Source organism: Mugil cephalus, chromosome 1 (genome assembly GCF_022458985.1).
Source record: "Mugil cephalus isolate CIBA_MC_2020 chromosome 1, CIBA_Mcephalus_1.1, whole genome shotgun sequence".
NCBI classification, from domain to species: Eukaryota; Metazoa; Chordata; class Actinopteri; order Mugiliformes; family Mugilidae; genus Mugil; species Mugil cephalus.
In genome coordinates, this window is record NC_061770.1 from 47,999,840 (window position 1) to 48,027,803 (window position 27,964).

General features: G+C 41.9%; 1 protein-coding gene across 1 annotated transcript; it reads left to right on the forward strand.

Moving 5' to 3' along the window:
- Positions 1-82: 82 nt before the first annotated feature.
- On the forward strand, positions 83-27,950 carry capn1 (calpain 1). Its single transcript, XM_047605073.1, has 22 exons — positions 83-249; positions 3,585-4,281; positions 7,447-7,516; positions 10,174-10,292; positions 16,407-16,540; positions 17,781-17,949; positions 19,916-19,999; positions 20,774-20,859; positions 21,677-21,751; positions 22,570-22,730; positions 23,223-23,383; positions 23,483-23,494; positions 23,584-23,795; positions 24,001-24,040; positions 24,131-24,196; positions 24,288-24,345; positions 24,721-24,785; positions 24,909-24,977; positions 25,159-25,237; positions 25,333-25,449; positions 25,563-25,621; positions 25,731-27,950. The coding sequence occupies exons 2-22, from the start codon at positions 4,024-4,026 to the stop codon at positions 25,755-25,757; spliced, it is 2,121 nt and encodes a 706-aa protein (XP_047461029.1). The 5' UTR covers positions 83-249; positions 3,585-4,023; the 3' UTR covers positions 25,758-27,950.
- Positions 27,951-27,964: the final 14 nt, after the last annotated feature.

Sequence of the window (27,964 nt, forward strand, 5' to 3'; positions counted from 1 at the left end):
ATGCAAAACGAAAAATATTCAGCATGAAGATCCCCCCCCTTCCGCGTTTTATGGCCCGTGGCCACTGCGCAGACTCACTGTGTAGGATAAACCAGAGCAGTGGCAGCAGGGCGTTTCTAAATTATAAGCGCTGGGTAGAGAGCAGCGGGGGGACGGACCTACGCAAAACATGGAGGGGAAAAGAGAAAGTCAAGTTGCACACTGAACGCCCAAACAGTTGCCTTTTCAAAAGCGGAAACACACGGCAAGGTAAATATAAAATCCATTACTTAACAAAGGCGTCACTTTAGAGTTTGTGTCAGGATGATGGACATCTTAACATGCGTTTGACATTTGGCCAGGTCTGAACTTTTTCTTTCTTTCAACACATATGTGGAGAGAGAACATTGTGAAACATTAAACTCCTTGCACGTCCCTCACAGTTTGTTTCCGACTTCAGACCAACAAATCTGCCGCCGCCGCCGTCGATGCAGATGGATGTTGTAGTTATTGAGAGTGATGTGAAACTCAAAAGGCTCGTCTCGTCCAGCTGTTCGCGCTGGTCAACTTGAGACCAGTTTGACAGCTGGACATTGTATCTTTTCTCGGGGACCACACCTACCACAGGGTCTATGCTTATCAGTGTGGACCACATGCTCATGTAAAACTTACAACAAAAACCTTAGCATGGTTTAAGATTTACTAATTCGACCCATCAAAATCTACATAAGTGTTTGAGGTTTCCTTTTTTATTTTTCCGGTGTTTTTTTTTCTTTCTTTTTTTTCTTTTTGTCTGTTTTCTAGAAGTTGTACTTGATAAAACCCACTCTTGCTGTACGCTCTCCAGTGGTCACTGCAAGAGTCCAGTGTCTCTGCGGGGCTATTTTCTCCATGGCTTTAAAGCAGACACTTTGGATATTTTATTTCACAGCAGAGTTTGGAATATGAACCCTGCATGCAGAAATACACCGCAGTTAGTCTCGACACTTAAGTCATCTTCACACGCCCACAGGCACCATTCAGTCAGACATGTATCATCAGAAAAGTAGTGGTTGCATGTTTTGCCTGCTTTTGTTTTAAAGTGATTGTCTGCTGCTCATCTCATGTGACCCCTGTGAATCTTATCACTGCCTTTGTTTTCTTGTATTTTTGTTTTGCCTTAAAGCTGCACGGGCCGTATCTCTCCTCACCCTGCATAGTAACTGATGATGATGATGATAAGAGAATATGCTTGTAACCTGATTCCAGTTATCATCATATCGGTCGCATATTGCTACAGGTCCTCGCACAGCCTTTTACAGATGGACTAGTTCTCCAGTTAGGGTGGACATAAACATTTCCACAGAGAAGTATTTTTCGTTGTGTTGTTTGACTGTGTCGGCTCGTGGAAAAAATCCTTGAGACCTCTACTCGCAGTGTGCAGTAGTCTGCTGCTTGTCATTTCTCATAGATGTCACTACTGGCACTGAGGTGGAGGATGGAGGGTGTGTGTGTGTGTGTGTGTGTGGGTGGGTGTGGGTGTGGGTGGGTATGTGAGTGGATTTCCCACGCAAGTGGAAGTAAAATATTTATTACCGTCAGACTGAACTCATGTGGGACAGAGAGCACCCTGATGACACGCAGCAGTGACACAAAAAAGAATGTGTTAATGGCACATGTTATATTTTGTTGTTGGTTATAGTGGTATTTATCTTATTAAAGTAACCTGAAAATGGAGGATACGCTAACAGTTTATCGTTTGTTTCCCTGCATGATTTGTGTGTTGTACAGTACCAGGATACAACAGTATCATGATGTAACATCATAATACTGTTATCATACTATTATGATACATTCATTTTATTATGATAATACTTAACTTACGATACAATACATAAGTTGTGATGCAATGCTACTTCAACTGCGATACGATGCGATACTTGCGTCACGACACAATGTTATTACACAATATCATACAATATTTTCACGATATTTAAGTCACAATATGATATTAGAATGATACTTCATTCACGATACAATATTATCACAGTATTTAAGTTCTGATACCATATTATCACTATACCTCACCCACGATACGATGCTATCATGATACTCCTCCGACGATACATTATTATCACGATCACGATTATTATCACGATATCACGATACTGAAGTCACAATATTATTTATCATAATTATCTTAATACTTCAGTTGTGACACAATATTGACACTATACTTCACCCACAATACGATACTATCATGACACTAAAGTCACAATACAATATCATCATGATGCTTAAATCACAATACAGTATTATCACAGTGTTTCGTGATACAATATTCTTACGACATTTAAGTCACGTTTCATTTACAATACACTATTATTGTGTTACTAAAGTCAGACAACGAAGAACAATAGCGAAGTCATATTCCGATAATATCATACTTCCGTCACAATGCAATAGTATCACGGTACTTAAATGACGATACAGTATTGGGATTTCAAGCATTTTCCAGTATGCTGAGCGTTGTGTATATTGTGATGGTCTGAAAAGTCCCTTTATTTTATTCTCCCACCCAAAATGTTTTATTCATATTTGCACAGATGAATGAAGGGTTAATTCTGACAATAGACACGAAAAACAGGGAAGTGGAATTGTCTGTCTGTAGGTTGTTTGTTAGGTGGTTTATTGCCAAAATTCATTTGAGGTTTTATGGCTCTTGGCACAGTATCTCGGAAACCCATCATTGCAGCCTTGTGTTCTGTTTTCTGGGCCTGTTTGCAGGAACATTTTTTCAGCCTGTGAAATGGGACATATTACTGGGCGTGGTTCACAGTGAACAGTGGAAACTGTAACAGGGTTCAACACAACCCTCCTAGCCAGCAGCAGCTAATCCTTGTTCTGTGTCCTCTGTAGCTAACAGTTGAGTCATGAAACAGGAAGAGTGTTTACTTTAGATATCGGAGAGTGGAAGAAGTAGGAGAAAGAGAGGATGAAGGACATTTGAAAAAGGAAAGCGCCTAAAAAATAAGCACTTCCCTCTGTGTGTTTTCAGAGTAAAGCGAGGACTGCAAAGCGAGAAGAAGTGACGCTCCAGTTCTGTCAACACCTTCGATAGCGCTAATGACAATTTACACTTCGTTCTCAGTGACTCTGCCTCATTGAAGACCCAGAGAGAGCTTTTACCTGTTTGTGGCCTCACACTGCCTTCATTGTGCATTAGGACTCAAACAAAACTGCACCATCTGTCAGCCATGTGCAGAATAAATACTCCACGCACACAAAAACACACACCATTTTCCCTCTAGCTTTTCTTATACGCTCCTGTGATTAAACATGGGCTCCGTTTGTTTTGCACTGGCACTGTGTACACATTCTGCGCGGCACTGTAAGAGAACCACCGCCATACCTATTGTTGCTAATCCCATAGGCTAGGCATAGCAAGCATGCGTGTGTGCGGTTGGCTGAGAAGAAACAAACGTTTAAGCACTGTCTGTGTCTATAGAGGGTGCGTCCTGCTGCTGCATCGTCTGTATTGCATGCGCGTATAGACAGGTACAGAGCTATGTATGGGCTTGGCATCTCTGCATACTTTGCTCATGTTCAACCTCTTTTTATTTTAGGCCGCTGGTGGGACAAGGACAGAGTGACACTCCTGGAATTCAGACTGACGGACTGACTGGTGACTGGTGCTGCCCAGGATCTGCTTTTGCTCAGAAGAAGGCGTCTCTTCAGCATCCTGAGCTCCTCCATTTGTGATTGCATTTGAAGCATCCATTTAAGAGCAAACCACACGGAGTATAACCCAGCAGCAGCCTAGTCTCGTCAATAATTAATAGCGTCTTAATGTCTACTGATGTTTCTTTCTGATTTATGATTGAGCTTTGAAGCCATTACTGCCTTCTATTAGATTTCCTTCAGTGCTACCGCAGTGCTTCATCTACAAGCTGTTGATGCAATAGATCACAATTGTCTCTTTAATAATAGTACATCTTATTGGAGATTCAAAAACCAATAGAGAGTGACAGTCGAGAAGTTCACTATTAACGCCACAAGATCAGTATGGTGGAAGAGCCCATTTATGCCACAGGCATGGCCGCCAGGCTGAGGAGCCAGTGGGATCGTAATGAAGGTCTTGGACAGAACCACAACGCGGTGAAGTTTCTGGGTCAGGACTACGAGTCTCTGAAAGCCCAGCACATAGGGACCGGGAGACTGTTCGAGGACAGCATGTTCCCTTGTGCCACCTCGTCTCTGGGATTCAAAGAGCTCGGCCCGAGATCTTCCAAGACCCAAGGAGTGCGTTGGATGAGACCAACGGTGAGCGATGGAGGGGGAACATATGTGTTAGCGGTGAAAGTAACGTCTGTGAAGGTTCTCAGTCATCCAGGTTAGGGTAACGCAAAAGGTGTTAAGAAATGGCAACTGGACTTGTAGAGTTTTGAGAAGACGTTTCACAAAAATGTAGCTTCTTCAGCAAACAAGTCAGGCAAGTTTCTGATGGGTTTTACCCGCAGAGTTCCCTTAAACTGACAAAGCTGGTCAGATGGGCGGCAAAACGTCTTCTCAAAACTCTACAAGACCAGTTGCCTTTTTTAAACACCGTTAGGACCGGGATAGTAATATTTGATCTGACTTATAATAATATAGAATAATACAGATGATTCCAAAATGATGAACTATGATCCAGCAGATAGTTAATGGACGGTCCAGCTGTGATCTTTTAAAAGATACTACAGTTAATAACTTTAGTAGTTGATCCTAGACAATGAACTATGTGTTGGAGCCTCAGTAAAAGTCCTAAAAAAAAGCTGTTATCAAGTCTTTTGTCAGAGCATGGATGAGCAAACCGTCCAAGTGAGGAAAACAACTGTTAATCAGCAGAGCTAAAAGGAAGCCAAAGCTGAGGGACCATTTCTACAAATCATATACATATTTTATGCATTACAGACCACATTTTTAGATTTTAAAGTGCATTTTCGTGGCAGTCAGTGGCTGCTTCAGATTCTGGTTACATTTCCTTTGTTTAACACAACATAATGTTCTTTACTAGCAGCGGCACACCGTCCAGAGAGGCAAACCAAGCAATTGCTTGGCACGTTTTGCAATTACAACCATACACCGCCTTACGCCTATTAAGGCCCTACAGTGCATCAACAATGCTGCGTTCCCTTTCTATCTACCCTATAACATGTTTGACTAGTGTGAATTAGGGGGAATAACACACGTACGGTCTGTCTTTGCCTGGTATCCTCCAAAAGCCCTGGCCCTGAACGTCTGTTTATTAGAACAATTGCTGTGTTTCCATTACCCCTAGAAATGCTCTAAACATAAGTATCACAATAAAAACTGATAATGGAAACACCTACATTTCGAAGAAAAAAAAAAAACTCTCAAATATCACTAAAACCCTTTTACGCTCTCAACTCATCAGGTGGTTTTTCCAGATGTATCGATATAAAGGTGTATCGCAAATGCACAATGGAAACACTTTTTTTTTTCGCATTTCCCCGTCACCGTATATGACCCAGGGAGTCACGTGACCAGGTCATTTGAAGACCATCTTCCTCAAAGTGAAGTCTCACCTGACGAGAATTTAAGAGAACTATGGGGTATCACTAGACGAGGCTTCATAAGAGTTACAGTTTGTACAAAACGCAATTGAGCTTGCGGAATTTCAGAAATGTCGCTTTAATTTTGCGAATAACTACTGGGAATGCAGCCAATGACTACTTGGTGTGTTAAAATTCAATCAGAATGTTTTTAATGTCACAATATATCACTCTTTCTTTTTTCCTGACAGCGCAGCATGTAATCCCAAAGTTAGCTTGTCATCTGTTAAACCTCAGCGTGGAAACGGGGCAAACCACGCTCCATGTTAAGTGCTTTTCCATGCATGTACAACATGACGTTCATCCCGAAGTGGCATGATTGTAATCTGTAAAACTCATACATCAGTGATAAATCAAGGCTGAGAAACCTGAGAAATACTTTTGTCTCCCTGAAAACCTAAGGCAGAAATTGGATGTCTGTTAGTAGTAAACCTTCTACTGTGCTTCTTGCTGCACTGGCAAGAAAAGACTTGGAAAGACTTTGGGAGAGTGTTGCAAAAAATGTTTGATGAGCGAGCGGATGACAATTTCCTGTAAGGCTTTTTATCACTTGGTGGGATTTTTTTTTTTTTACCCCTGAAGATAACGTTCCCCTCAAACTTGAATGTCATCTGCTGCTTGGCAACTAAACTGTGGTTGAGGAATGATTGGTTGATTCCATTGTAATGCTTCAGCCACATCATCTTCTACTGCCTTTTGCGTTAGTTCTAAGTTCCTATCCTTGTGCCTCTTCTCTCTCTTTCATCACTGCACACTCCGTTATAAATACACCAGCGCATTTTTTTGCAGAAGGCACCAGAGAGCAAAGTGGAGGCTTTCTTTATCACGACAGCCCTGTAGACGGCACACTCTCATTACTGTTCCCTTTGCACATACCGTGACGGGAAGCTGTTGTCAGCCGCGTAGCAGCCGAGCGAGAAGAGCCGTGATCTTAAAAGCTCCCGGGGTCGTGATCGTCTACATCTACGGCCTCTTAGCGCCTCTCACAGCTTCCATCACGTGCCTGCGAATATGTTTGTGACCTGTATCTGTCTGCCGGCTCTAATGCTTCCTGGGGTGTTGACTGTCTTAAAACTCAGACCCACGGTTCATAATGCATGCCCTGCCCCGCAGTGCACCCTCTGTACGATTTACGGTGCATAATAGAGTGATTGTGGTTGTCACATTTACCACTACCTGCCAAAAAAAACAAAACACGCGTGTGCTCTGTGTGGGCCTAAATAAGTGTATTCGTGTGTCAGGGTTTCGTAGGTCAGGGAATTCAACCATGTGTCTGGTGGTTTGCGTGTGTTTGCAGGGCATAGGGAGAAATTGAATATTTCTTTTTATAGCCTCTTGTGGAGCTTCTCACGCAGAGCACTCAGAATGGGAGATGGTTTGTGGGGCAGGATGCAGTGCCAAACGAGATCTGCTCGCCTAGCATTCTGCAAAGATGAGGATTTGCTGCAAGAAGCTAGCCCTGCTAAGTCATTGTTTACAGTGACAAAGTCAGTGTTTACACCAAAAGACAGTTTGTGCTGTCTTTTGGTGTCAAAATTAGTAGAGATCTGACAGAGACACTGTGGTTTAACGCGCTATGTTTATTCGCAACATCCGCATTTTGTCATGCTAGCTTTAGCTAGCCAGCTAGATGTGCTAGATGGATTTTTGTTGATTGTTGATTTTTGGCCAATGACACACTTCTTATCTCCTCTGACATGTGTTCTTGTGTCAGTACATGAAACCGTATTGTTCTTCTGCGGGAAAGTTGTTTCACACGGAAGTAAACACAGTCACTATGAGACAGAGAGGAAGCAGAATATGTATGCGAAATGTGTGTGTTAGGGCAAGGGAAGCACTAATACGTCTGTTTGTGTGTTTGCACACTTGACAGGAGTTCTGCAAACGGCCCGAGTTCATCGTAGACGGAGCTACTCGAACAGACATCTGTCAAGGAGCTCTGGGTAAGGCCCGCTGGGAGAGATCCCAACTGTTTCACTGTTACTACAGGATGAGTCAGCTCAGAGGAGAGGAGAGGAGAGGAGAGGAGAGGAGAGAGAAGGAGAGGAATGTCTCAGATTTACTATAATGAAATGTAGTTCACTGACTGCAAAGTTTTTGTTGTATAATAAAACCTTTCCTACCTACAGTAGGCCGGGACACTGAACATTTAACTAAAGTTTGTTTCATTTCAATAAAATGATAAACTGTTCAAGCGCATGCTTACATTAATGAGTTACATTGGGTAAACGCAACAAGGTTGAATTCTACCAGACTTGATATTTGTTTAGATATTAATCATCAAAACCTCATCTTCAGAGACATAATAACCGTTTAACTAGCTGCTTCTTTAAACAGAGCAAGCCGAAAGAAGTAATAACTAAATAATAGTTTGACGTTTTAGAGTTTTCTGCCAGTACCGCTCTTGTGTCTTCCTGTTGAATGCGAAGCTGCTGCGTTACATCAGCATAAAGACTGGAAACAGATGGGATAGTTAGCCAGGTGCTAGCCAGTGACATCAGAATGACTTTAATGCTAAAGTCTCTACTTGATACAGTGATAAATTAAGTTATTTAATGTAAAATAAGTGTAAACGTGTCAAAGACTTTCTTTTGTATTCAGTAGCACGCCTCGTGAAAACCTAATCTTAAGGGACATTCCACATATTGACACGCTTCTTGTAAAAACAGAGATAGATTCACTTTCTTTCCGATACAATTTTGAATGTCTTTTTATCAATTTTAAAAGAAAAAGTTTTGGGTGCAGTAAATTGGAAATCATTTGGATGAATTGTTTTTTGACTCAGTTTGTCCAATGAATTATGACTGTCAGCTGATGTACAAATATATATATATATACAACTTGTATTTTAAGCTGCATTTAAAAATTCTCGGTGGACTACGTACAATATTTCAATATATCGCAATATCATAATGTCGCAATAATGTATAGTGCCGTGACTCAAGTGTCGCGATACATATCGTGCCATGAAGTCCTTGCCAATACCCACCTTTAGATCCACGATCTAGGAGCCGAGCTGAGCAGCAGAGCTGCAGGGAGAGCGTTTCATTGGATGAAAAATTAACACACGCCCCCTAGTGCAGGATGAGTCTTTTTTTTCTTTTTTTAAACCCTTTCCCAGCAAAGGACACACTTGAAAACAACATTAAGAATTCATACGTAAACAACTTTTTTTTTGTCAGTGTTGGGTCAAGTGGATAAGATATATTCAAACACTGAAATTTATTTCTTGGGGACTGAGTCTCTAGATTATTAGAACGTTATGCCTACCACTTACCAGTATTGACCGGTTCCTTCGCTCCACGTGGAGATACAGTACCAGCAGCTGTACACATGGCCGAGCACTTAATGCTCACTTACCTACAGCTGGGACTGAATAAACAGCTGTCAAAATAGACACAGCAAACTAAACCGGTAGGATGTGATGACAGATAGGGAGTTGACAGTCAAGTCAGCAGTGCCGCTAACATTTTACCTCTCGACACAGAGCTCCATCTCTTATTCATTCCCAGTTCATTTCCCCCTGTCTGTAAACAAAGCCACTCTCTTGACTCTTTCAGTAGATCTGGCAAAGCAGGAAGCCGTAAGAAATACTCCGTTCTCACTCCCAGAGGACAGGCTGTACTGCAGAAACAAGAACCACCAAAAATGTGAAGCCTGATAACATTGCTCTTAGTTTGACAGACAGAAATCTACTACAAAGGAATTATCTTCATCAGTGCGATAAAGCTGTCTGCTAGACAACTCACCAGCTGTTATCAAGGGCGCTCCTAGATCATATGGCTGATAACATGTTTTTTGGTATAGAAGTGCAACAGTGCTGCCCGTAATTACCCTGTAGTGTGGCCGCTATCTATCCATAAGATACAGTACATGACCTTTGGTATCAACGTCGAAAAAGCACTGATAAAAACAATGTTTATCTACTCCTTTAAAATATCAGCTGCTGCTACGCCTCCACGCTCATCGGAGCAGATAAAACAACAAAGATCTCTGTTTGTGATGAGATCATCCCTCATCACAAGCCACAGGTGCCGTGTGTGCGTTGACTCTACACACTTGCCGGTGAACTATTGCACTAGAGGTGGCCGCTGTGGCCAAAGCCCACAGGGTGTTTCTGTCTAAGACTATCTGTGACTCATGGTGGGTCTGAGTCTCCAGAGTCCACTGCCTCTTCCGTTACCCAGAGGGCAAACCTTGCACAAACAAAGGTCCTGACTCTTCGGCTTGCTAAGCCGTCAATGGGGGAATTCCAGTTTTAGGAGAGTCTTCCAACTGAACTTCCAACAAACTCAAGTTTGGTGTTTTATGAGACTGCCTACTTAGTCCAGAGCACACAGACAAATGTATTATATTATGATTATTATATAGGTATAATTATTTTTACTGTGATGATGGTGGTGCTTTAACTTTAGCTGTAAATCCCCATAAATAAAACAGTCTTTGCACTATTTTGTACATGTGTTATTTTTGCACTGAAAAGGAGAAGCTCTCCAATCTCATTGTACACTGTGTAATGGCATTCTATTCTATTCTATTCTATTCTATTCTATTCTATTCTATTCTATTCTGTTCTGTTCTGTTCTGTTCTGTTCCTTAGGGGACTGCTGGCTGCTGGCGGCCATCGCCTCTCTGACCCTAAACGACGACCTCCTCCACAGAGTGGTTCCTCACGGGCAGGGCTTTCAGCAGGGATATGCTGGCATCTTTCACTTCCAGGTAGCCGCAGCTTCACTTCCTCACGCTATGCATTCACATACAGCGTGTCTATAAATAGAAACGACTAACGCAGCAGGCAGCAAAGCACACAGCAGACAGCAACCTCCCACACCGGACCAGCAGTGAGCAGTGCAGCAGATCAGAATTAGGCTGACCGCCACTGTTATTAAAAGCAGCGGTAGGTTCACACGCGAGCACCAGGCGCGAAAGAATGCGCCGCGGCGTTTAGATTTGCTCGGGCTAAGTTCGGGCTGACTGTTTTCTGTTTTGTTGCGCGCCAAGGTGTGTTCAGAGTCATTAAGTCAGTCAGCGCTCTTAGTTATAAGAAGATGTGCTTCAATAGACTCCAGTCATTTCTCATCTGGCTGGGGACAGTGGTTTCGGTTTTAAAACTAGAATTCATGTAAATGACGATAAGTACTCAAGGGGCAACCAAATTTATTAAAAAAAAAAAAATGAGGCAAGGTCGTATGGGGAAGTGTCTGATCATAGTAGTTTCACCAACAGTTGGAAACGATTTCAGCATGGTAAGTTCATGCAACAGATGCGCATGGAGGTGCTGGATGCCGTACCTGTTTTGGCCGAGGTGCAGAGCAGTCTGCTTCGTGCGAGCTGCCCGACTACTCATCTGTGTCGTTGGAAGACCACTTGCGCGCGGCTGTGGGGATGTGCAGTCATTTGGTTTTAACCCTAAATGCTGACAGCTCAGTTCTTCAGCCCAGCTCACTCTGGTTGGAGTGTTTTTGCCACAGCGCCGTGTCATTTCCTGTTAGGAGCTGCACCTTCAAACTGAAGTCAGAACTTACAGGCAGGAAGCAGCTTTTATACTAAGAGAAATAATGCTGCAATCACAGGTTCATGAGGCGGTTATTATATTGATGAAGCTCATTTGTGGCTAATTATTTAAAGGAGTCATTTTTTCAGGATTTCAATGCTTTTCTAAATCTCTTTTCATTCCAAGCTGGAACAGTTTTTTAGTGCTCTTTTGCCGGAACTCTGGACGTTGCAATGTGAACTTGTCTTTTCTTTTTGACATGGAATAAACTATATCAGCTCATTGAAATACAGAAATTAATTTTGTTTTTAAAGCAGCTTGATTTGAGGTTTGTCACTCAACTGTGTCTAATAATTTGAGCCGGTTAAAGAAGAGCTTGAATTAGTTTCAGTGGGAGACTGGGTTGTTTTTTTCCCCCCCCACTTCACCGCTCTCTCTGTCACGAGTTCCCTGTCAGTCTGCACTGAGTCATCCAAGATGTCCACTGACACAAATCCACACCCAGCCAGTTAGTGAATGAACTTCACCTGAGATGGTTAGAATAACAGCCAAATAGATTTATGCACACACCAACACCCGTTTTTTTTTTTTTTTTTTTTTTTTTAAGTCAGATCTATGAACTATTACTGCCAGTCAATCACGGATTCCCTGTCTCATGAAGGTCGGTGTCTTCTCTTCTATCTAAAGAACCACCCTTACTGTCCACATACATAATAGTTTCCCTGTGCTGCGGGCGTCTAGCACGAAGCCGGGACTTGTCAGGTGGACTTTGCTTTGCATACAACATCAAACACACACACTGATGCACATAAAACCACATTCAAATGCTTGTCCCAGATAGGGAAGTAAAACACAGTATGAGTTTATAGCCAACTCATTGTATTTCACGTGATTCACACGGAATCGGCACCTGTGCCCGTGATCACTGCTGCGACTCTCAGCTGAGCTTCACTTGGCCTTTTCTGTGATGTTTTTTTTTTTGTGCTTGAACTTGTGGTCTGCGCTTTTGGTGACAAGTGCTAAAAATAGATGCGACCACTGTAGTGTATTATTATGCAGGAAGTCTATTTGCAGCCTACTCTTTTTGTGTTTGAGAACAGGCTTGACTGTTAAGGAGGGTCTGTCTTGTGATCTCACATTCTTCATTATTTGTGGCTGCTTGTTACCCTGTCAAACTGACCGTCGGCACGTCTGTATTACACAAGGGACAGAATCTGCAAAAACAGCTGAATGCATGCACTGAATCTTTCTTCTCAATTTTACTTTCCCTCCTTGTGTTTCCCATTCGCTGCTAATTTGTTATGCATCCATGCCAGCGGCAGCTGTAGCTCAAGGTATGTATGTGTTGTCCTCCCATACATGTGCACGTCCATCCATGCGATCCAGGAGAGCTCCATATCCCAGGAGTGCCTGAGGTGGATTTTTTTCAAATTTGGTACAAACGTTCATTTGGGCTCAAAGTTGAACCGATTTGAATTAGATAGGATTAAATTTACAATATCAACGATACACCAAATTACATGGGTCTGGAACACGTATTGCTAGCATGACTTCTCTTGCTACCAAGGTCCATGGAGGAGAAAAAGAAACTGTAAAACAATCAAGACTCCAACAGCTTTGTTAGACTGGGTCATCAAGAAATACAAAGGTCAATTCAAATTAAATTAAGTTACATGAAAAAGTGTCATTTGACAAGTACATCCACAAATGCATACGAGCTAATGGCGCATGGTTTGGTCATCTGGCATCACATTCTTCCATGTACATTTATACCAGCTAGGGAACACCTAAACGTGCGTCATGTATCTTTGAACCAGAACGCTCAAAGAGAGATGACTGGTAAAGATATGAGATACCAACACAATAGAAAGAATGAAACAGTACAGACAGGAGATATGGGCCTGGAAAAGCAACAACCTCCATGGCTGAAAAATTAAGCCAATGTGACAACTTTTACACAGATTAAATTATATCAAGGTTTAAAGTTGTAAGAGCATGGCTCCTTTCACCCACTTGCTTAAGCTCCACTCAACCCCCTTGTGTTTGGCAATTTTGGTTGGGCAATTAGCTGGTATGTCGTGGCAGTCTAGCACATAGACTGTATAAAAGTATGGAAAATGCAGCTCCGCTGGCACCTTCTGCACACTTAAGAAAAGTAGACACTTGAACATGCACCATCATTATATTAACTATCTCAAATGACAGAAACCATCCTTGAAAAAAAATATTTGACGTGTAGTTTAGTGCTTTAGTTCGGCCCAAGTCCCATCCGCTAACATGGAGGAGGCGGAGCTTATGACCTATACTGCAGCCAGTCCAGGGGGAGCTGTACTTGCTTTGGCTTCACGTTTGATGGAGCTGTTTCACTGTCCATCGTAATTTAGAGTTTATGGATTGGCGCACCAAGATGGCGACGGCGGGATCCTCCATACCAGATAACTGCCCAGCATCGTTCTTTAGTAAATTCATGTTCAATTTCTTTGAGGTGTCTTCAGTATTTATATACACTGAATGGTCTGGACAAACGTGAAATAAATGCAAACCGCTGTTGGAGGCGTACAATCACCAGACAGCAGTTACATTTAAATTCATTTGCTTTACTTCTCCTGAGGCAGCATGAAGCAAACAAGAGAAAACCTGCCATTAATAAATTTCCGCCGTCTCCGCTTGCTTGGTCATTTTGAGCCGAGTCGGCGGCCCCGTTTGACGCAGTGAGCGCTTTGCACACGAGGCTGTCAGCCTGCCAAGAGAAGGGTGGGGGGGGGGGATAAACGAGCAAGAATGAGGAAGTGAAACAGGGAGTCACATATTATATCATAAACAGTATGGTCAACGCAGAACGTAAACCTTGTGTTGGCCTGATTGCTCAGTCATGGACGCTGTTGAACGGGCAAACTGACTGACGTTGCACAAACGCGTCTAGTGCAAGTGCAAACAAGTGAAGCCTATCCAGGCCCCAGAGGCTCCAATCATATCGCTTTTCTGAAGCGTCCTTGAAGAAAGAGACTGGACTCTTTCCTGCTCCGGGCTTGCTGTGCTGATATTATTTGATACTGAAGGGTCAATAAATATCCAGACACACGTGTTTGTGGAGCTTGCATTTACAGAGAAGTCATTCAAAGGAGACCGGAGCATTGCCACTCATTTCATCTGTTTCATCATGTGTTGAACACGACCGTCCTCCATACGCGTGTATACTGTACACACAGTTATGTGACTCTCTGCTAGAATGGGCGGAAATAACGCTCTTAATGCATGCATGTGTTAACTGGATGAAAGCGCAATGGCTCGGCTTGTACAGTTGCCCTAGTTTTATATTTTCCTGTTGCCTGCACAGCTGCTTGCTTGAGTATTATCCTCCTTTTCTGGATTTCTGTACGGCTGCCAGCGTACAAGAGTGCGATTCTTCTCTTGTTTGTCTGCGTGAGTCTCACAGGGATCCTCCCTTTGTTTCAGTTTGGATCCTCTAAGCCTCTGGGTAAGTTACCCAGTCCCCAATGAGTCATCCCAAAACGCTACAACGAGATGCCGTTCGTGGGAATCTTAAGGCAGAAGAATAGAAGACGCAAGTCGGGGGCCGACAAAGAATGAATTATAAATCCTGCAATCTCAGAGAAGCCCGAGACGTGTGAAACGAATGAAACTGTTAACTGGGGCGGAATCCTTTTGTCATATTCCCGGTACAGCTCGCGGTTTAAACGGGGAGCTGCGACAGCTTGTTGAATTGCAGCCGAGGATTTCTCAAGCTCGGAGGCCGAGCGACTGCAAGTCGTGGCACAGATGTGGCAAGAGCCGCCTCGGAGACGGTGGGCGTAGCTGCTGCATAGCTGTGTGAGAGAGCCCTGGCAGTGTCAGTGTGAAAAAAATGCCAGCGGCGAGGGCGCGCTTGTACGCGAGTGTGGTCTCTGGTCGGCACAGTCGCAGCTCTGCAAATGAGCATGAGCATGCACGTGCAGGCTAACTGCTCCCTGACGCAACGAGCTATGTGCACACACACGCGCGCTCCACCTGTGGCCTTTTATTTGCAACTTCCTTCGCCTCCATTCTCCCGGCCACAAATCTCATTACTTATCATTTCTTTCATAAGACTTCATTGTAGCACCGCACGCTATTCTTTTGCATGAAGTAGAAGTAAAAAAAAAAGAAAAAGGCAAGTCTTATGACTCACGCTGACCAGAAGCAGCCATCATCTTGATCAAATCATCCATTTTGGCGGCTCTTAGTGAGCCTTCGTGTTTCTCCGTGTAATCGAATCTCAAGTTTGAAGCCATGTCATCGGCGACACAGATCTGTCGGATCGTGAGCTGTCATCTCTTCGAAGGATTCGCGACCTCTCAGTTTATCTCCTCATGAAGCAGAAAGGGTTTTGTAAACTCTCTTATTTGATCTCGTTTTCGAGTGTGCAGCCGCAGTTCATGATGCCTTGAGTTCTGTTTCTTTTTTTTTTTATTCCTTTCACTAAAGTGTTGCATATTGAGAACTGTCAGGTACAGCCCCTCGTGGCTCTTAATATTTCATGCCTGTTTTTGGTTGGGTTTCTTCCCCCGCCTCCGTGCGCCCTTTCGTTTTCCTGCCAGGTTGACCATCTCTGCCCCCTGCTGGACAGCGTGCCACACCAGCCGGCAGAAAAACTCAGAGAATTTGTTAATCTGCTCTGAAAAACAATCCAGAGAAAACCCCCCCTTCCTGACTTTGTTTGCTTCTATGCACCTGCTGCAATATTAGGCTCGGTTTGGTGTCGCATTTCAGCGAGCTGTTGTGGAGATTTGAAGAACGAGGACTTCCTTGAAATTAAAAGAATGTTCTGAGAATGTGTCACAGTTTTTTGTTTGTTTTGTCTTATTACGCAACCAACTGGTTTTACTGGATACAAGTTCTCCGAATGTTCCTTTAGGACTCAGAACTGCCTAGCTTCGCTGACTGCAGGTCAGAGTGCAGCAATGTGAACCAGTCATCTGCAGAGGCCCCTCCCCTTCAACCCATAGCACCCAAAGACCTCCACTAACAACATTCTGTGGTCAGACACCACAGGACACCCTCAGAAGACCCATGTCCATGTCTCATGGGAGGCCTGCACAATATAAGGAAGGTGGTCATAATGTTATGCCTGCCAGACTTTGAAACCATGGAACTACTTTAGGCTTGTAGGTGTGAGTGTGAAGTAAGCTAGGTATTGCGCCGGTTTCTAGTTCCTTGAGTCACAATCATGAGCAGTTATCACAAAATTAATAACAAGTTCTTGGGTATCAAGCTGACAAAATGATGTTTTAAGTCACAGAACAGTAAAAGTACATTTTTGACACGGCTCTGACGGCGTTCTCTGCTCTCTTTTCACGCAGTTCTGGCAGTTCGGGGAGTGGGTGGAGGTGGTGATCGACGACCGGCTGCCAGTGAAGGACGGGAAGCTGCTGTTTGTCCACTCGGTGGAGGGGACTGAGTTCTGGAGCGCACTGCTGGAAAAGGCCTACGCCAAGTAAGACCGGGCAGCACTTCACGTACTTCGAGAGAGTCTGGTCAGAAGTCAACGAGGTTTCTTTAATCAGCGATTAACTACGGAGAGCAGAGAGAAGCTCCTCTGGCTCTCTTTCCCACACACAAACACACACATAGCTTTTACACAGATGATGTTGGTTTCCATGGTAACGGGCGTGCTATCAGTCCCTTATCACTTGTTGCTCACAGCATCCTCAGTGCAACGACCATGTGAAGGCAGCAGAACACATCAAACCATTAAGATGTTAAAGAAAGGATTATGCACAGGTTACACTGTACGTGTTGCATATAATTACATGGCATTTTTGCCTGTAACAAATTCACAATAGAATAAGAGATAATATTGATTTTGCCCTTATTTGTAGGAAGCATTCACACACTTTCATTTGATGAATGAGGGACAATAGCGAACATATATATATATATATATTTTTTTTTAACGCAGCATATTTTTTTTGTCATATTTTCAGTAAATGCATCATGTTATAGACGGAGGCTGCTCAATTTCTAGTCTCGGTTTAAATGATGAGAGAGTTTTCTTTCTTTGAAAAACACGTAGAAACTTGTCAGAGGACTTCTCTGAATTAAAAGAAAGTTTTGAGAATGTGTCACTGTTTTTCTTTTTTTCTTTTTTGGTTTTATTATGCAACCAACTGGTTTTACTAGATACAAGTTCTCCAAATGTTCCATTAGGACTCAGAACTGCCTAGCTTCACTGACTGCAGGTCAGACTGCAGCAATGTGAACCAGTGATCCGCTAATTGGTTTAGAAAAAAAATCACTTACAGCTCATGTTGTTCATTTCTGGTAAATGCATCTCGTTGTAAACACAGGCTGCTCAAGTTCTATTCTCAGTTTAAACAATGCGAGGGTTTTCCCTCTTGTTTAGACTCAGAACAGTTTGACGCCTTATGGATCGGAAACAGCTCCCAGTTGGTTGTGTTTTTTTGTGCAAATTATGAATGGGAAAATTTTTTTTTAAACTTGTTAAATTTCTTTAAATACACATTAACATGAAACATTTGGTAAAGGGATAAGTGGAGGTCCTCGACCTGAAAAACGTTGAAGACCACTGTGTTAGTGAGTTTTTTCTCCCCCAACAATCGCCGGATCCTTTGACATCCCTGTTTAATGTTTAAACTTAAACTATGAACATGTGGCACAGAGTTATTGTTATGAATCCTGCACCAGACGACTGAAACGTTTTCTCTGTGTCTCAGGTTGAATGGCTGCTATGAGGCGCTGTCAGGCGGTAGCACGTCAGAGGGCTTCGAGGACTTCACGGGCGGCGTGACGGAGATGTACGAGCTGAGGAAAGCCCCCTCGGACCTCTTCAGCATCATCGGCCGAGCCATAGAGAGAGGGTCGCTGCTGGGCTGCTCCATCGACGTCAGTACCACGACGTACATGCGTCCTCTGTGCCGAGAAAACCAGCACACATTTAGCTCTTGTTTGTCACCCTTACTGGTCTCTTTCATTTGGTTTAAAAAAAAAAAAAAACCTGGTGAACACTGCCTTTAGCTGCTAAATATATTGGTATTTCTTCAGGTAGAGACCAAAAACAGAGCAAAAAGAAAGAGAATATTGGACGTAAAATCATCAGGTGGCTGGAAACACGACATAAACACAACAACTCAAAGCAACACGTCTTGCTGTGAAGTGGAAACCACACAAACTTGTTTAAAGCTGTTACACAGCCAAATTGTAGAAAGCACAAGTGTTCCAAATTATTTTCTGGGCTTTGTCCTATGTGAGAGGAGGTGAAACTTAGCGTGCATGTTGGCCAGAAAAAGAAGAAACAGCTGAAGTGGTTGTGCTTGTCTTTGGTTAGTTAGCGGCATGTTCCGCCTACGCCTTTAACCAAATGTACCACATTAAGGTGCCCCATTGCCACATTACACCTGCGTATCTAGGTAGTGTTTAAACATAGGTATGTAGTGTCAGAGCATGGTATCTCGCTATAGTTGCTTAAGGCTGCTTAAAATGATCATAATGCATTTCTAGAATTAGTTCTGCTGCCACCAAGTGTTCAAAAAATGTTATTCCAGTTGTAAAGTCCTTTGTTTACACTTTCTGTCTACACTTTACACAAAATACATATGACTTGTAAATGAATTAATTGGTTTATGTTACCTTTAGGTGATTATGCTGCCCTGCTTTAATCCTACATGCTAAGATAAGCTAAGCTGAGCTAACCCACTTGACCTATAGCAACATATTCATTTTGTTCTCAGTGAGAAACGATTCCTTTCACTTATTCCCAGATTAAAAGTGAGCCACTGATGAAGAATCTCTGCCATAGTCTGATGTAAAAATAATAATAATGAAAACAATCCATCATGTCAGTTTTTATTACCTCCAGCAGGTTTTTACTTTAAATATAGCTCATAAATAATTAGCTGAAGTCAGCCTTTTTCAGTCACAGCGCTCCAGACAATAATTTAGAACTTCGGACAATATTAAAGTTGTGAAACTCCTTCAAATCTGCTACTCAAGCTTTTTAACATGAGCAATTATTCTGCTTTTTCTGCTTCATCAATTGAATGCTTCGGAAATTTTGACCGTTGATTCAATTTGATAAGTTGTTTGAACGTCACTTTTTATCATCAGTCGAGAAAATCGTTTTCAGTTTTCAGACGGTTGCCGTAACGGAAGACAGACCAGGTGGGGGCAGTGGAAAGTCGGTTTTTGGACTACCATGACCTGGATAACTGAGAACCTTCGCAGATAGCGAAAAGAAGCTAAAGTGATGAAATGCAGGAAGTCATTGGCAGAGTCAAAGACCATTGAGCAGAGCATATGTTTGCAGACAGGGAGGACTGAACTCTGTCTGGCTTTGTGAAGGACACATTCTGTAATCAGTGTGTGGTCCTCTGTTTGGGTGCAATGAACTGACAACAGGCAGGATGGACTTCAACATATTTCCTTGTCTAGGGCTAATGATATAATAAAACAGAGACTCTAACACTACCCCGCACTAGCCCCAACCTCTTTGCATGTATTGTTTCACACGCAACCAAGTGCAAAGAGTCGAAACGATGCGAATGAAAGAAAAAAGAATGGTATGCTTTGAAATGTTCCATCTTCTGTGCTAATAATTGTTGCATCCAGTCACATGTCGAGCACTGCGTAGATCTTGTAGCAGGTCTTCAGACATCACTATGCAGTTGATGTCATCTGAGTCGGGTTACGTTGGGTGAGACCACGTCTGCGCGTCAGTTCCGTTGACAATGAATGAGCCGTGAAATGATTGTGACCACTGTCTGCAGATTCTTCTAACGCTGTCACATGCAGACAGAAATGTGCTGTAGACATCCGTGACCTCTTACTATTATTTATTTTTTTTAAAACACAGATCACCAGCTCCTTAGACATGGAGGCCGTCACCTTCAAGAAACTGGTGAAGGGGCACGCCTACTCGGTGACCGCGGTGGATGAGGTGAGGAATGTTGGGCCCTGAAGTATAATATTTCCACTGGTCTTTTACCTCTCGCAGTTAAAATCATGTAACTGGAATAAATTAGTTTGAACGTTAAATTAAATGAAAGCGAGTGGAGCAAACAGCTGACACGTAAATTTGGTCTAAAGTGTTCAACAAAGCCATTATAATTTTTCTTTTCCTGATTTAGTTTGGATCTTAGTGTTAGTTTGACGCAAACCCCAGTAAAGCTCTTGCATATGTATTACAAGATGAGCACAGACGATTGTTACGCAGCGTTTCGAAGGTCTTGTGGAGTCACGGCAACCAGCTGACATCAGCTGAGATTGTGCTGCTAGCTCCACAAACGCTCATTTGATTAAAGATCCATTAATGTAACAATTCATTTCAGACTTAGCTTAAAGCAAACACACATGACTGACTGACTGTACATAACCAGATAGATAGGTAGATAGATTAAAAAAGAAAAAAGATAAAGATAAAATATAAACAAAAGAAATATTTATCCCGGGGGAAATTCAGTGTCCACTGAAAGATATTAAGTCATAATAAAGGAAATACTCTCAAGAACTACAAAAAAAAGAACGTAAAATAAGATTAGATTAAAATAAAAAAAAACGTATTATCTAATAAAATACAATAGAAAATAGTGTAATCAAAATATGTACAGAATTAACATTACGAACAAATATTCCAAAGGTATACGTATAGGTCTTTACAGGCCAACAGGTCTACGTCAGTTTAACTACCAAATGTTTTTTGGTGTGTTTCTAGGTGGTGTACAGAGGAAATATGACGAAGCTGGTTCGCATCAGAAACCCGTGGGGGGAAGTGGAATGGACCGGATCCTGGAGTGATAAGTAAGGTTTATATGGTTATCTGCCAGTTAACCACAGGTCTGCAGGTTTTCTGCTGTTTTTGTCCGTCCACAAGGTCGGTCATCGTTTGAATGACCACAACACGCTGTGTGTCAGACTATATTTCACCCTTTTATAGTTTCTTTCCCGTGTTTGTCAGGAATATGGTGCATTTTTAACCACGCTAGCGTTTGTGATTGATGGACCGCTTTGCTCTGGGCTAAAATATCTCAATAAATAACACATCCATGCATCTTACTTGCTTTATTTTCCTGTAGCGGAGTCACGATTTTAGGGACGCGCCAGTGTCAGTAATGTGCCATTTGATGGACTGTCATAACGTTGGTGGCTACAGGATAATTTTTATTAACTTTGCTGATCCTCCGACTTTTCATTCTGCACGTGAAAAACGTCATTACAAATGAACATGCTAATGCGCTAGCCAAGACGACATTGATGTTATGAGAAGGCTAGCATGCTAATGTTGGTTTTTTGCAACAGCTCACCAGTGTTTTTGAGCACAGCACAGCCTTTTTGTGACACTTAGTTGTGATGAGGAACAAACTGGTTTATCACAGTTAATCAATCACAGAGGGAAGAAGAAGAAAGTGTATTGGGTTCGATCAGAAGAGAAACTAGAGAAATGACAAAGCTTCTTTAGAGCTAAGTGTGTAACGCCACAGCAGGAAATTACCATTGCTTACAGACTAAAGTATGTGCAAGTCAGACAGACCTAAGGCAAACTTTATGAATGCTCTCTGTGCCCTGTAGATAAGTGTATCTATTTAACGTTTATATGTTCTTCTTATGAATTCCTCAGCTCCAGGGAGTGGGACAACGTAGACCGCTCCGTCAGAAGTCGCCTACAGAACCGCAGCGAGGATGGAGAGTTCTGGTGAGCAATGCTAAGAAATCATTACCTCTCAAATATAAATGAACAAACGAATAGATCAGTGATGTAATATCCAAGTCATCTGAGCTGTAAATGTGATTATATAGATCAGGGGCCTTCAAAGTTTTTCAGGCCAAGGACCCCCAAAGTGAAGGAAAGATTAAGTAGGGACCCCCTACCTACTATATGTGTTCTATATTTAACTAGGCCTAGTGTAATTTATAAATATACATTATTATCATTTTACATTCAGTATTAAGCTATTCAAATAATACACAGGTTCAAATATTCATTTCCTTATTTCAGACATGTGCAACAGTAGTAGGGCTGAGCAACTCTGCCATAGACATAAACACAAACATGCCTAACTTGTGTATTGACAGATATAGAAAATAATTGACGGATACAAGTTTAAACGTAGCTGAAAGTAGTAGGGACAATGAATCACCAAGTCATTTTGGTCTGCGAAGCTAACTGTTGACTTCTCATCTGTTGATGTTGCAGCATGCGTGTGGAATTTCACTGGATTCATGTTAATGTGTATTTAAAGAAATTTTAATTTGTGACGGGAAAATAAAAAATATATATGAAAATGTCTTATCAGCCAAAGATTTTGTGATCCCCCTGCAGTACCTCTGCGGACCCCCTGATGGAGAATAACACTAAAGCTCTGCTCTGTATTATTTTAGCATAGCCCTGCTTTACTTTGTAGTCTGCTTGATACCATCTGTCTGAAATGTAAATGTTTAAAATATTTCATCTGCAATGAAAAAAAAAACGTTTCCACTCCCGGAATAACCAAAGTCCTCTCCGTCCCTCAGGATGTCGTTCAGTGACTTCCTGCGCGAGTTCACCCGTCTGGAGATCTGCAACCTGACTGCAGACGCCCTGCAGAACAGCCAGCTGAAAAAATGGAGCTCCTCGCTGTACCAGGGAGAGTGGAGGAGAGGCAGCACCGCTGGAGGCTGCAGGAACTTCCCAGGTATGAAGAAAAATAAAGGCATATATATATATACATATATGAAACGACAAGAATAAAAGTTTCTTTTCCTCCTCACCAGGCAAATGTCAAAATGTCATTGTGTTAAAATTAAAGAATGTCGAATACCTCTTTAACTGAATTTATTTTGGATAAATAAGCTGGTGTAGAGGGAGGGAAGGCTGAATTTGGATAAATTTCCTGAATGAATGCGAACCATTGACTTCCATTAAAACAATGAGCGATGAAACAATGACCTATTTTCTAACATAAAATTTGGAGATTCCCCATCATGACATCCATGGTAGTGGAGTCTGTTTTTGTGGTTTTTCTTTTGTGATTCCACTGATAAAATTTTAGAAACTGATTTATAGAAATACTATTAGGTCACTGATTATTATCTGTGTGCCTCAGATTCGCTGTTTTTAAGACAGAGTGGCCACGGCGTGACGTAGTTATAGTGAATTCTTACACTCGTTGACCTCTTGTCTGCAGCAACGTTTTGGCTAAATCCTCAGTTCAAGATCGCTCTGCAGAACCCAGACACTCCTGGCAAATCAGAATGCAGCTTTTTGGTTGCCCTCATGCAAAAGGACCGCAGGAAGAAACGGCAAGAGGGCAAAGACATGGAGACCATCGGGTTTGCAGTCTATGAGGTGAGGAGGAGGATTCCTGGAATAAGTTTTTATTTTTCCGCATTTTTTCTCTTTCTTATCCTGTCACTGATGATAAAATCTCTCTTATCTTTTTTTCAGATTCCACGGGAGGTATGAGTTCTTCTGATTCCCATTTTCTGAATATTCAAGTCTTCTTCTCAGTATTCAACTCTTGACTCTTTATTCAACCTGCCTCTCAGTTTTCAGGAAAGTCTGGGGTTCACCTCAAGAAAGATTTTTTCCTCACTCACGCCTCCAGCGCTCGCTCAGAGCTCTTCATCAACTTGAGGGAGGTCAGCTCGCGGTTGTGCCTTCCGGCCGGGGAGTACATCGTCGTCCCGTCCACCTTCGAGCCCAACAAAGAGGCCGACTTCGTCCTCAGAGTTTTCTCGGAGAAGCCCGCAGCGTCTGAGTGAGTGGACACAAAACGGAAGCGAGAGCATTTGGAGGAAGTAGAGAAAGAGCTTTGGTCATGACAGCCACGCCTGATGTAGTGTACTAATCAGACTTATTTGATTAAAACTTCCTGAGGTTTGAATAATAAAAGGCAAAAATAATAATAATAATAAGTCTGGGCTTTAGAAATGAAGAACATCTTTTTGCCTTTTTTCCTCCAGGGAGCTTGATGACGACGTCGTAGCGGAGATCCCAGCAGAGGTAAGACTAAGATAGGACTGTCAACACCTCATAATACTGATCCCGTGTGAAAGAAAACATGAACTGAGCTCGATTTCATCTGCGTTTCAGGTCCAGCTAGATGAGAGCCAGATTGACGCAAGCTTCAAGAATCTCTTCAGACAGCTGGCGGGGGCGGTAAGCACGCTCGGAGTTGTAGCTCGGAGATGTGGTTCACAGCGTTCGCACTGTCGCATTGTGTGTAAATGACATCTGTTTGTACCAACAGGACATGGAGATCAGTGTGACAGAGCTGCAGACCATACTGAACAGGATCATCAGCAAACGTTAGTGCTGTGGATCTCTTCATTTTGTTTATGACAGTGTGGACTTCAGTATTAAAAAATGCCAAGAATCCATTTTGGTTGAAGGGACGAGCTTGAATAGCCCCTTCAATTCCAGTAAATGTCTTTGAAGCTGCTGTAAGTTGCCAGTTATGCTATTAGGCTTATGATACTTGGGTGTCTGTGGCGACATTCCTGTCTTTTTTTGTTTGGTATGCGGGGCTGATGTTTTATTTTGAAATCTGAGGAGTGAAGTTCAAAAGTACACCAACTATTACCACTGATTGCTGTGGGTGCTTCCAAAAAGAACCAAACTAAATATTTATGTTTCTATGGACCTCTAAACTTGTTATTTGTCTTCTGGTTTGGTGTAAACAGATAAGGACCTGAAGACGGACGGCTTCACAAAAGAAGCTTGCCGCAGTATGATAAACCTCATGGACGTATCCTTGAATTGGTGTCAAAATATAATGTTTTGTCTTATGATAAAAGAGTCATAAAAATAACCAGAATATTTCTTTGGTCGTCGCACTTGTCACGGTGTAATCCTTGACTTCTTCGCTCAGACGGACGGCAGCGGCAAGCTGGGCCTCACAGAGTTCCATGTCCTCTGGGAAAAGATCAAACGATACCTGGTGAGACTGAACACTGATGGGTCGAGTTGGATCAGTCTGACTATTAGTATTGATTCTCCTTCGTGGTATTTGCGTCAGCTCTTTGTTTATTTTGACAGCTGGCCAGTAAGCTGCCTTTTCATGATCCTGTTTGGTGTCTTAACTGCTTGTTGGTTTCTGTTATCGTTTTGTACCATACTAGACAATATTCAGACAGTTTGACCTTGACAAATCGGGCACTATGAGCTCCTACGAGATGAGGATGGCTCTTGAATCTGCAGGTACTGTTCCTAATAATTTAAATACAAGTTAAAGCACATGTATTGAGGGTTTCTGAAGTCTCTTTGCCTAACCCTAACCCTAACCCTAACCCTAGGTTTCAAGCTGACCAACCACCTGTTCCAGTTGATCATCCTGCGGTACACGGAAGAAGACATGGCTGTCGACTTTGACAACTTTGTCACCTGTCTGGTCCGACTGGAGACGATGTTCAGTGAGTGCAGCAACCTGTTTCAGTTACTACTTCATTTAACTATACATTATAAATGCAAACCACAATAGAATACATGTTAAACCAAGCGATTCCCTTTGTTTCTCTGTCTGCAGAAACCTTTAAGACCATGGACACAGATGCAGATGGTGTCATATCTCTAAACTTCTTTCAGGTTGGACATTCACAAATGCTACCCGAACAATATATTTTCATACATATATATATGTATTTGTACTGTGTAATTTATTACTGCTAATTCCCATTCCCTCCTTGTTCTACAGTGGATTACCCTGACCATGTTTGCCTAGAGCTGAGTGGACGTCCTGCTCTAGCTCCAGTCCCAGTATCCGTTTGATTTATTATCAGAAGTGCCTTTCCTCCTTCAGTTCTTCCTCCCCTCCATGCCGCTCGCTGCGGAGGGCCTATGATGCTAAAATCCTGTAGATTTATCCTTACAGTGCCTATATTGGAAATGCGTGCCAATCCTTTACATGTGGCTGAAAGAGGCTCACTTCTCGTAGCCTGGCAGATTTTAGCTACTCAAGCTGTTATGAAGCTACTCTGAAGGCAAATATACAATTTTTGGTTCAGTTACAGTGGGCACAGATAAACTTTACACTTAATGGGAAAGTTTTATTATTATTATTATTATTAGTAGTAGTAGTAGTAAGTCATCTAAGTTCAGTCAGTATTCAAAATGCCTTTTAAAGTTTGGCTATTACTGGCATTTGAGTACTGTTGAATTTATCTCATTTACAACAAAATCGCTGCCATCAGAGAAGAAAGATGCCTAGCTAGTTGCTGTCAGGCTGTAGAAGCTAACTTAAAAAAGGGGCTTAATAATGAATTAAGCAGTTAATTCCAACAAATGGAACAATAAGCATTAATGCGTGTTAATAATATGAACACTTTTGTTCATATTTAGCGGAAATTCTGTTTTCCATATTCTCACATTAGCCAGTTAGCTAGCAACAAAATTGTTACTGTTCTGTAACTCGACCAATAAGATAATTTTAACCTCCACTGTGGAAGCAAAACTTTTTCCACTTTTAAGCAAATTTTAACAAACTTGTTTTAGTGTTTCTTATTGGGGATAAGAATATCAACAATCAAAGGACTTATTAGCAATCTTTATTTTGAAATGTGCGCCTAATAATCATTTGGTTGCTACTGATACTTCAGTCAGTAGTATACAGTCACCTGCAGAGGGTAATCTCTGATCTTATTTTTTGAGAAAATATTTACAGTGACTTCTTGTCATTGTCAGTGCCAGACACAATCAAAGCGAAGCGCCATTAAGCATGCTAGCTAGCTTATTTTTGGTGAAAATATTTAGAAAGTCAATGGCAAATAATTTGAGTGGTGCCATGCATCATACTTGCACTATGTGATGCTTGTCAGTTTAAAAGAAACATTTTCCAGGAAGCTCATAGTTAGTTGCTCTGGAAGTGAATGAGTATTAAAGGCATGAAAATCTAATTAGCTTGATCTTTAGTAGCTCTTGGTAGCTTTGGGAGAAAGTTCTGATGATGTGTGCAACTTTTGCATGTAGGATGTCTCTAATTGAGCATTTTCACATATTCCAAAAAAGTTTTATGACAAATCTGTGCAAAAATATGCAGTTCATGGCAAAATTGTAACAGGATCAAGAAATGATAGGACATACACGCGCACACACACACCATCCAGTAAAAAGTATGTATGTGTAAACGACTTGTTTGTCACAGCGCCACTGGCCTGGTCTTTTTGTTTACATCTTGTAAGAAACTTTGCTTCCACCTCAACACGTGAAACTTAACCAGGTCCCGCAGTTTATGCAGAGCGAATAGTAGCCTGTGTATCATAGAGAATGTGCTGACTTCTTTAAATCTAATGCTAGCTTTAAAACATACCTGTTAAGCGTTATGCATGACACTTTTTATAGACTGTTTTGCAACTTACCAAAAAAAAAAAAAAAGACAGCTTTTAACTTTTATGTAACTGAATTTTATTAAAAAAAAAAAAAAAAAGGGATCTGTCAGCCTTGTTTGATCTGGCCTTTCGAAGGGAACAAGATGTCAATATTTTAGGTGAAGGTACAATTATGCAAGACGGATGGATATGTCGTATGCATGCTGTGTGAAATGTGACAAATTCTCAGCTTATCTAATGTCTGTTCTGCAATGGGAGCAAGTTTTATTTGAAGAATTATGTCCCAAAGATGCTTTTCGACCTCTCTACATGTCGTCAATGTCTCATGAAATGTGTTTTCAGTGCCAACTGCGGTTCAATCTTATCAGTTTGTGTCTTTTCTTCGAAAAGTGACTGCCAAACCCTTAAACCTGTTTAATACATTCTTCAGTTTTTGAGACTAATGCTTATGTAACACTGTGTAATGTTTACAGTAGTTATATTGTAGGATTTATTGAACCTATTCATTGTGCCACACACTTGGTTTACCGTGCAGTCTTCTCTGTTAGACCTCTCTACATATTTTGGAAATAAACATGGGGAGATTTTCACGAATGTCTGAGTT

Excerpts from the sequence above, each read along its gene's own strand:
- capn1 (XM_047605073.1), top strand. The coding sequence starts at position 4,024 with ATGGTGGAAGAGCCCATTTATGCCACAGGCATGGCCGCCAGGCTGAGG. Across the intron at positions 7,517-10,173 it reads CATCTGTCAAGGAGCTCTGG|GGGACTGCTGGCTGCTGGCG; the intron begins GTAAGGCCCGCT and ends TCTGTTCCTTAG. Across the intron at positions 24,041-24,130 it reads TAGCGGAGATCCCAGCAGAG|GTCCAGCTAGATGAGAGCCA; the intron begins GTAAGACTAAGA and ends TCTGCGTTTCAG.